A 10000-nucleotide genomic window follows, 5' to 3' on the forward strand; every position below is an offset into this window, starting at 1 on the left:
GTCCACAGAAGTGAACCTTTCAAGCCTGTTTTCTCAACTCGCTGTTTCTCTGCAAGACATTACTCTATATAAGCCATATCTCCAAAACTGGTGGGTCAAACTGAACAACCAATATGTCAATTTGAAGCTATGATTCCCTGCTTTATATAATATATTATGACATGAAAAAAAAAAAAAAAATCCAATGGCAGTCCCTCAGTCAAATTTGGTCAAATTTGTATGTCATCTCTGGATGTCTTTACAGAGGAACACAGCACTCCTTCCGTACCGTCGCTTGACTTCCTCCTTACGCTGGACACACACGGCTCCAACCAACTGCAGCGGCCAATGAGGCATCTATATATATATATATATATATATATATATATATATATATATATATATATATATACATATATATATATATATATCGCTGTATCGCACTGTTGTGACGAAAAGAGAGTTGAGCCAGAAGGCAAAGCTCTCTGTCTACCGAGCAATCTTCGTTCCTACTCTCACCTATGGTCATGAAGTGTGGGTCATGACCGAAAGAATAAGGTCGCGAATACAAGCGGCCGAAATGAGTTTTCTTCGACGGGTGGCTGGCATCTCCCTTAGAGATAGGGTGAGAAGTTCAGTCACACGAGAGAGACTCGGAGTAGAACCGCTGCTCCTTCGCCTGGAAAGGAGTCAGCTGAGGTGGTTCGGGCATCTGGTTAGGATGCCTCGCGGGCGCCTCCCTAGGGAGGTCCTCGACGCACGTCCCACTGGGAGGAGACCCCGGGGCAGACCAAGGCGCAGTTGGAGGAAATACATCGACTCACTGGCCTTGGAACGTCTCGGAATCCCCCAGGAGGAAGTCACTAATGTTGCTGTGGAGAGGGAAGTCTGGAGCACTCTGGTGGAGCTGTTGCCCCCGCGACCCGACTACGGATAAGCGGTTGAAGATGGATGGATGGATGGATGGATGGATGGATGGATATATATATATATATATACACTGACACCACGCTAGACAGGAACGCCCAAAAACGTCACATCCGGTTTTAGCCTGGGGTAAGAATTTTCTATGGCTGCCAATGCAACTTGGTCCAATCCTTAATCACATACGGACAAACATCTATGCCGATGCTATCTAACTTGCGGAGGTAGCGTGCCTTGTCCACGGGCAACAGATCTTTCAACGTATGGCATTGCAAATACGTTTGATAATCGCTACTCTGCTCAATATTGTTTTTAAAATGCCGCAAATTGCATTGCAGTGAACGAGCGCAAATCACAACTTCCCCCGGGGGTGGGCGGAGTCACAGTTTGAGGCGCTGATTACGCACCGTGGTGTCAGTGTATATATATATATTTGTTATATCTATGGTCCATACTCTGTCCATATATACCATCTACAAGTGCACAAGAGTCCACTCACCAGTGTTGTTTTTGGCAGCAAAATTAGTTTTAGTCATAGTCTCTTCAATAGTTTTCATTTAGTTTCAGTCACATCTTAAGTCACCTGGAATGTTTTTAGTGTTAGTCTGTTAGTCGACTAAACGTCAAGAAATTTTAGTCGACTAAATCTGCAGTTGATTTAGTCGACTAAAATGTCTTTTGGAGGGCATCGGTGCTGATTTTACGCTTGCTGAAAATAGCCGATCTACAAGCTCACAACGCGTCGCAGCGCGACGCGTTGTGAGCTTGTAGATCGGCTATTTTCAGCATGCAAGAAAGTGTAAAAAGACTTAATACTGGATCTCCTGTCTACTAGTCCCTTCCTAACAGTTTAGTCTAGTTTTTATTTGTTGACGAAATTGTCTATATATTTAGTCTTAGTTTTAGTCATCATAGCTTAGTGTTCATTTAGTTTTTATTTCGTTTTCATCAGTGGAGAAGAAAGGTAGTCGACGAACATTTTTCGTCATAGTTTTAGTCGACGAAAACAACACTCACCAGGATCAACTGGATCTCATCCTTGCGACACTTGATGTGATACAGCATCATGTCCAGGAAGACGTCCTTCCGGTTCTCCAGCTTGGTGATCTTGTCGAAGGTGTCCGGGATCATCATGGACCAGCCCAGGAAGTTGGTCAGGGCCTGGATGAGGACATATGTATATACCATAGAGTATATAAAAGGATAGAGACTATTCATGTCAGTGGAAGTTGCTCAGTGGCGTTTTGAAGCACCCGGAAGGACCGTCTACTTCCGCCTTTTTTCGATTTGGGCCCCAAAATGCGGAAGTGCAACCGAGCGCTCAATGTTAAAGCCCAGCTGCACGGGGTTTCCTGGTCATGAATCCACGGGTCCGCCTGTAGTCCCTCCTCCTACCACTAGGGCCCAGTGCTTCAACGTTGAAGAGCCTCACTGGCCCCTTGATATATACGGTAAAGACAATGAGATCATCTGTTTAGGGTTAGGGGGTGTATACCTTAGAGCAGTGGTTCCCAAACTGTGGTGCGTGCACCCCCTGTGGTGCGCGCACCCCCTGTGGTGCGTGCACCCCCTGTGGTGCGCGAACGCCCTCTCGGAGGTGCGTGATATGAAAAGGGTAATGGCGGTTTTATGGTGTTATTTAACACAAACAGCAAAAATCCGGTAAACATCGCTGTAAGATGATGTATAGAGCAGCTGCGGGGGTATACATTAGCTGCATGTCTCTCAGTGTATCATTTTCGGACAAATAGAACCAGACTGAGCATTGGGGGTGCGTCAGCTAGGTCAGGAGGTAACGGGGGGAGCACGGCCAAAAAGGTTTGGGGAACGCTGCCTTAGACTATATATTAATAGAGACGGCACCGGACTTCTCCTCCCATCCACTTGCATTAAGTTGCTCAAAAGCGCATGAGGCGATTTCACTCCTCCTTCCGGGTATAGGAACAGAGTGCATTCTGGGATGGATTGGGCCCAAACACATGAACGCGATGGCCGTTGACTATCATTGCACGTGTTCACGTATAAAACAGCGTTCACGTGTCATCATGAACGTGCGCAATGATAGTCAACGGACCAGCGCGTTCATGTGTTTGGGCCAGCGCTGCAATACCATATCCGGCCACTATGTCCATTTCGCCTCAGGGTTTCCTCTGGGTGCCGTCTCTATTCATATATACTCTAAGGTGTATACGGGATGGACCAGGAAGTTGGTCAGGGCCTGGATGAGGACGTATATATATATAAGGTAAAGACAATGAGATCATCTGTAGCTGTCATCAGGATTAAAAGCTGCCTTCAGAATTAAAAGTTCAATTTTATAAATAAGTACATAAAGTTAAGAAGTTCATAATGTTTTTGTTTCATGTCAATTTCATGTTTTCTATGTTTCTCTACTTTGTTTCAATGTGTATTGAGGTGATTTTATGTTGATTGGTTGATTAAGGTCACAGTAACCTCTGAACAGCTGAAGCCTGATCTGTTGATGAGCAAGGGAGGTTTCGATCACTGTTAATTAGCAGAGCAGAGCCAGTTCATTCTGAGAAGAGAGCTTCAGTGTGCAACAGCTAAAGTGCATTGCTGCTGCCATATGTAGATCGGCTGTTTTAAGAGTCCAGCTCAAATTATATCAGTTAAAGTCAAGATACTGATACTGAGAAGATTTCCCCCGTTCATTCCCCCCAAAGTGGATGCGGCCAATGAGGTATATTTGTTACATTTGTTTGTTTTGTATATTGTAACTTGTGTTGTTCATCATTATTGTTCTCTATGAGAATACTGTACTGAATGTATATTGTCTTTTATGTTTATTCAGTTCTCACGGCATTTGGCATACGCTAATAAATGTCTGTACAACAAAAGAACGCCTTGTGATCGTATCTATCTACCGGAGGGGGCTACATCATCTGTTTAGGGTTAGGGGTGTATACGGGATGGACCAGGAAGTTATATTAAATGACGAATGAACAAATAAAAACAATGCATGTGTGCACATCCACACGTCACGCACACATGTAAATCCTGGGAAAACAAGGTCGCAGGCACGCACACACACACACACACGCAGTACGCACGCACACACACACCTCCATCAGAGTTTCATCCTGCTCATCAAAAGGTTTCCCATCGGTCCTGTTAAAGAAGGTTGCCACGGCGATGATCTCTTCCTTCTTGTTGCACAGCGGCATAGAGATGACGTTCTTAATACACCACCCTGTAGCGTCTACAAACAGTTTCTACGCACGCACGCACGCACGCACGCACGCACGCACGCACGCACGCACGCACGCACGCACGCACGCACGCACGCACGCACGCACGCACGCACGCACGCACGCACGCACACACACACACACACACACACACACACACACACACACACACACACACACACACACACACACACACACACACACACACACACACACACACACACACACACACACACACACACACATTAGTATAAGCAACAGAAAGTCTTTAAAACAAAAATTGTTTCTTGTTAGTAACAACATATCAAAAGTCCCCACTAGGGGAACATATTGAAAAATGCTATAATAAGTGATGGTACCCTTAACAACCTATATAAGGTAAAATTCCCCCCAAAAAATTAAGTAGATTTAAGTAGCATGTGATGTACAGTATCAAACTAGGGGATCATGATTCTGAATCCATTGCAAGCATTAGTTTTGCACGAAAAACACTCCTTTAATTGGGCTAAAAACGGCCATAGCCGTCATGGCAAAATGTGATGGTTATATATAGGCCAAATGGGCAAGTGGCTATGGCCAAATGGAAAGTTAACATACTTAAATACATTTGAAAATAAATAAAAAGGTTACTTTTCAGGATTCCAATAAAAAAAATGGTAAAAAAAATAATTCAGGATTTCGATTTGAATATAGCAAAAACAGCCGATCTAGCTTTTAGATCGGCTACTTTTGCCACGAATATTATATGCAATGTGGCCCTCTGGAGTGAGTGTGGAAATATAGTGGCCCTCTGGAGTGAGTGTGGAAATATAGTGGCCCTCTGGAGTGAGTGTGGAAATATAGTGGCCCTCTGGAGTGAGTGTGGAAATATAGTGGCCCTCTGGAGTGAGTGTGGAATATAGTGGCCCTCTGGAGTGAGTGTGGAAATATAGTGGCCCTCTGGAGTGAGTGTGGAAATATAGTGGCCCTCTGGAGTGAGTGTGGAAATATAGTGGCCCTCTGGAGTGAGTGTGGAAATATAGTGGCCCTCTGGAGTGAGTGTGGAAATATAGTGGCCCTCTGGAGTGAGTGTGGAAATATAGTGGCCCTCTGGAGTGAGTGTGGAAATATAGTGGCCCTCTGGAGTGAGTGTGGAAATATAGTGGCCCTCTGGAGTGAGTGTGGAAATATAGTGGCCCTCTGGAGTGAGTGTGGAACTATAGTGGCCCTCTGGAGTGAGTGTGGAAATATAGTGGCCCTCTGGAGTGAGTGTGGAACTATAGTGGCCCTCTGGAGTGAGTGTGGAAATATAGTGGCCCTCTGGAGTGAGTGTGGAACTATAGTGGCCCTCTGGAGTGAGTGTGGAACTATAGTGGCCCTCTGGAGTGAGTGTGTAAATATAGTGGCCCTCTGGAGTGAGTGTGGAACTATAGTGGCCCTCTGGAGTGAGTGTGTAAATATAGTGGCCCTCTGGAGTGAGTGTGGAACTATAGTGGCCCTCTGGAGTGAGTGTGTAAATATAGTGGCCCTCTGGAGTGAGTGTGGAACTATAGTGGCCCTCTGGAGTGAGTGTGGAAATATAGTGGCCCTCTGGAGTGAGTGTGGAATATAGTGGCCCTCTGGAGTGAGTGTGGAAATATAGTGGCCCTCTGGAGTGAGTGTGGAAATATAGTGGCCCTCTGGAGTGAGTGTGGAAATATAGTGGCCCTCTGGAGTGAGTGTGGAAATATAGTGGCCCTCTGGAGTGAGTGTGGAACTATAGTGGCCCTCTGGAGTGAGTGTGGAAATATAGTGGCCCTCTGGAGTGAGTGTGGAAATATAGTGGCTCTCTGGAGTGAGTGTGGAAATATAGTGGCCCTCTGGAGTGAGTGTGGAAATATAGTGGCCCTCTGGAGTGAGTGTGGAAATATAGTGGCCCTCTGGAGTGAGTGTGGAAATATAGTGGCCCTCTGGAGTGAGTGTGGAAATATAGTGGCCCTCTGGAGTGAGTGTGGAAATATAGTGGCCCTCTGGAGTGAGTGTGGAAATATAGTGGCCCTCTGGAGTGAGTGGAAATATAGTGGCCCTCTGGAGTGAGTGTGGAAATATAGTGGCCCTCTGGAGTGAGTGTGGAAATATAGTGGCCCTCTGGAGTGAGTGTGGAAATATAGTGGCCCTCTCCATCGTCAAAGTTGCCCACCCCTGTTTTAATGTGTGGGCCAGTGTAGCTGCCTTACTATCGTATATAGCGGGATAATTTTGTGTGTTTTATTAACTAGACCTGTACGTGCCCGTCGGCTACCGGCCTACTTGAGAACGATGCAACTTGGGAACCTAATAATACCCGTTGTCAACTTGTCATAGCACCCGTTTTAACGGTATGCCTGTCTGTGTCCCACATGGAGATCTCTGTATCTGCCTGTGTGTGAAGAGGGCAAACTGACTGACTGTGACTGTGGTTAAGTAGGCTAATCAATTGTCAGGTGTGGGGTTGCCATGGCAATCAATTGGCTGAGGCAGAGGCTGGAAATTGCACAGGTGAGGGGATTTAGGCTGATTAGGCCCACTGGCAGAGCCTGACCAGAGCCTTTTGTGGTGGTTCTGGAGAACCGTGGGTCCGACCGACTCGATACCGGGCACTGCACTCCCTGCGGGGGTGTGGAATGCGTGTGTCGAATATGAAGTCGGTGGGGCAAACGGTTCTCAAGTTAGGTGCATTAAAACCGCACACACACGCATGCACCCACGCACACAGACACGTGGCACATTTTTAGGAGGACTAGACCTGTACGTGCCCAGTCGCAGTCGGCCACCGGCCTGCTTGGGAACGATGCAACTTGGGAACCTAATGATATACGTTGTCACAGCACCCGTTTTAACTGTCAGCCAATGTCCCACATGGAGATCTGTGTAGGCCTATGTGCCTGTGTGTGAAGACTGCAAACTGACTGTGAAAAATGTACTTGGCAATCAATTCGGCCCACTGGCAGAGCCTGATTGCTTGAGCCTCAATTGGCTGAGGCAGAGGCTGGAAATTGCACAGGTGAAAGGAGTTGGCCTCATTAGGCCCACTGGCAGAGCCTGACCAGAGCCTTTTGTGGTGGTTCTGGAGAACCGTGGGTTCGACCGACTCGATACCTGGCACTGCACTCCCTGTGGGGGTGTGGAACGCGTCTGTCGAATGTGAAGTCGGTGTGTCAAACGGTTCTCGAGTTACGTGCATTACAACCGTACACGCACACACACACGCACACAGAGACGTGGCGCATTATATAGTTGATGTGTGGGCCAGGGTAGCTGCCTTACTACTGTATATCGTATAGTGTTGTGTGTTTTATACTTTTATTAATGTGTGGGCCAGGGTAGCTGCCTTACTATATCGTAGCCTATAGCAGGATAGTGTTGTGTGTTTTATACTTTTATTAATGTGTGGGCCAGGGTAGCTGCCTTACTATATCGTAGCCTATAGCAGGATAGTGTTGTGTGTTTTATACTTTTATTAATGTGTGGGCCAGGGTAGCTGCCTTACTATATCGTAGCCTATAGCAGGATAGTGTTGTGTGTCTTATACTTTTATTAATGTGTGGGCCAGGGTAGCTGCCTTACTATATCGTATAGTGTTGTGTGTTTTATACTTTTCTTAATGTGTGGGCCAGGGTAGCTGCCTTACTATATCGTATAGTGTTGTGTGTTTTATACTTTTATTAATGTGTGGACCAGGGTAGCTGCCTTACTATATCGTAGCCTATAGCAGGATAGTGTTGTGTGTTTTATACTTTTATTAATGTGTGGGCCAGGGTAGCTGCCTTACTATATCGTAGCCTATAGCAGGATAGTGTTGTGTGTCTTATACTTTTATTAATGTGTGGGCCAGGGTAGCTGCCTTACTATATCGTATAGTGTTGTGTGTTTTATACTTTTCTTAATGTGTGGGCCAGGGTAGCTGCCTTACTATATCGTATAGTGTTGTGTGTTTTATACTTTTATTAATGTGTGGACCAGGGTAGCTGCCTTACTATATCGTATAGTGTTGTGTGTTTTATACTTTTATTAATGTGTGGACCAGGGTAGCTGCCTTACTATATCGTAGCCTATAGCAGGATAGTGTTGTGTGTGTTTTACTAATGTGTGGGCCAGGGTAGCTGCCTTACTATGACGTATAGTGGGATAGTGTTGTGTGTGTTTTACTAATGTGGGGTCCAGGGTAGCTGCCTTACTTGGAATGTGAAGACGTCGTCCTCAGGTGCGTTCAGAATGTTACAGATCTGTTGGAAGGAGAGGAAGATGGTAACAAGGGATCAGTGATGGAAAAAGTACTCAATTGTTTTACTTAAAGGTATATGCAGTGATTTCACTTAATTCAAATATCACTTATTTTTTCTTATTTTTTGGATAATCCTCCCTACTATAAAGTGTGCTGACCATATAAGGAGTTCCTCCCTGGCCCCTGGGGTCAAAAAACCCTAGTTTCGGTTTGGGCTTTGGGTGGCAAAGCCTTCATCCAATCAGGATGAGAGGGGCCTTCCTCCAATCATGATCGAGTGGGGCGGGCCTTGGTGCACGTGCTGTTGGTCTGTTGTACTTCCCCCACTGTAGAGCGTGTGCATGTGCACATCTTGTTACCGGGGCGCACCAGGTTTTCTTTCCAAATCACCCAAATCACTGAATGCTCCTAAGTACCAATACTGCAATTTAGAAGTACTTCGTTACAAGTAAAAGTACGGAATTGAAAATGTACTTGAGTAAAAGTACAAAAGTATCGGCATCAAAATGTACTTAAAGTACTCATTGTGCAGAATGTGCCATTTCATAAGTTCAAAATGTGTACAAAATCTATTGAAAAGAGCCGATCTACAAGCTCACAATGCGTCGCGCTGCGACGCATTGTGAGCTTGTAGATCGGCTATTTTCAAAAGGCCAAAATGTATAGGGTTGAAGTGGTTAATGTATGTTTTCTAATCAAAATTTCAAATCGCCAAAGTAACTAGTAACCAAAGTTTTCAAATAATTGTAGTGAAGTAAAAGTACAAATTTTGGCTCAGAGATGTAGATGAGTAGAAGTAAAAGTATTGGAAATTGGAAAAGTAAAGTACAAATACCTCAAAAATATACTTAAGTACAGTACTTAAGTAAAAGTACTTAGTTACTTTCCACCACTGGAAGATGGTATGAGGGATCATGAATACAGGTGACACTGTTATTATTATTATTATTATTATTACACACTCGAATAAATGGGCAAAGCTATAGGAGACTATAGGGGGGAAAAAGTGACTAACCAGTCCATTCTCTGCTACGTAAACGGGCAGACCGCTGACCATAGCCCAATGGTCATCTGTAGGGTTGCTGTGAAACAGGACAAGGTGTGACATTTGTTATTGGAGCATTGTTTCATGGCATAGTATTTGTTAAAAGGATCCCTGGCTAACGAAACGTATATATACCTTAAAACTAGGGGTGTAAAAAAATAATCGATTCGAACTGCTTACAGTTACAGGAGTTTTCACTACATGGTGTTTGTGATATGAAATACAAGCTTACCCTAATCACAGTAAACATCATGTCTTCAGTCATTTTAAAGTTACTGTAGTCAGTACTAGTCACTTCAGTTCAGCACATGCTGTATTGTATTGAAGTATTGAGTGATTTTGAATAGAGAATAGTTTTGAATCTGGAAAGAAAAATTGAATCGACCCCAAGAATAGGAATCGAATCAAATCGTGGGACACCCAAAGATTTGCAGCCCTATACTTAAAACATTATACTTGCCCTTTATCACCATTATCACCATAGACATCAAAAAAACTAAAACAACTTTGGACTAACTACGACTTGCCGGCTGTGACATCACAAACAGCAGGAAAATCAGAGCACTTGTTTTAGCCAGAAAACCCCAGACCACAGAAAATCTACTGAATGTTAAAAGTTGA

The 10000-nt window shown here is 44.7% G+C and overlaps 1 protein-coding gene across 3 annotated transcripts in view; it reads right to left on the minus strand.

Moving 5' to 3' along the window:
- Positions 1–10000, minus strand: part of LOC306912400 (rod cGMP-specific 3',5'-cyclic phosphodiesterase subunit alpha-like) — a 57636-nt gene that overhangs the window by 14420 nt on the left and 33216 nt on the right. For all 3 annotated transcript variants that reach the window (XM_079488586.1, XM_079488587.1, XM_079488588.1), the window contains exons 11-14: positions 9350–9416; positions 8288–8335; positions 3987–4136; positions 1921–2064 (exon numbers count right to left, since the gene is read on the minus strand). In XM_079488586.1, coding sequence (XP_079344712.1) covers positions 1921–2064; positions 3987–4136; positions 8288–8335; positions 9350–9416 — 409 coding nt within the window. The remainder of the gene's footprint in view (positions 1–1920; positions 2065–3986; positions 4137–8287; positions 8336–9349; positions 9417–10000) is intronic.

This window comes from Electrona antarctica (genome assembly GCF_951216825.1).
Source record: "Electrona antarctica genome assembly, chromosome: 19".
NCBI classification, from domain to species: Eukaryota; Metazoa; Chordata; class Actinopteri; order Myctophiformes; family Myctophidae; genus Electrona; species Electrona antarctica.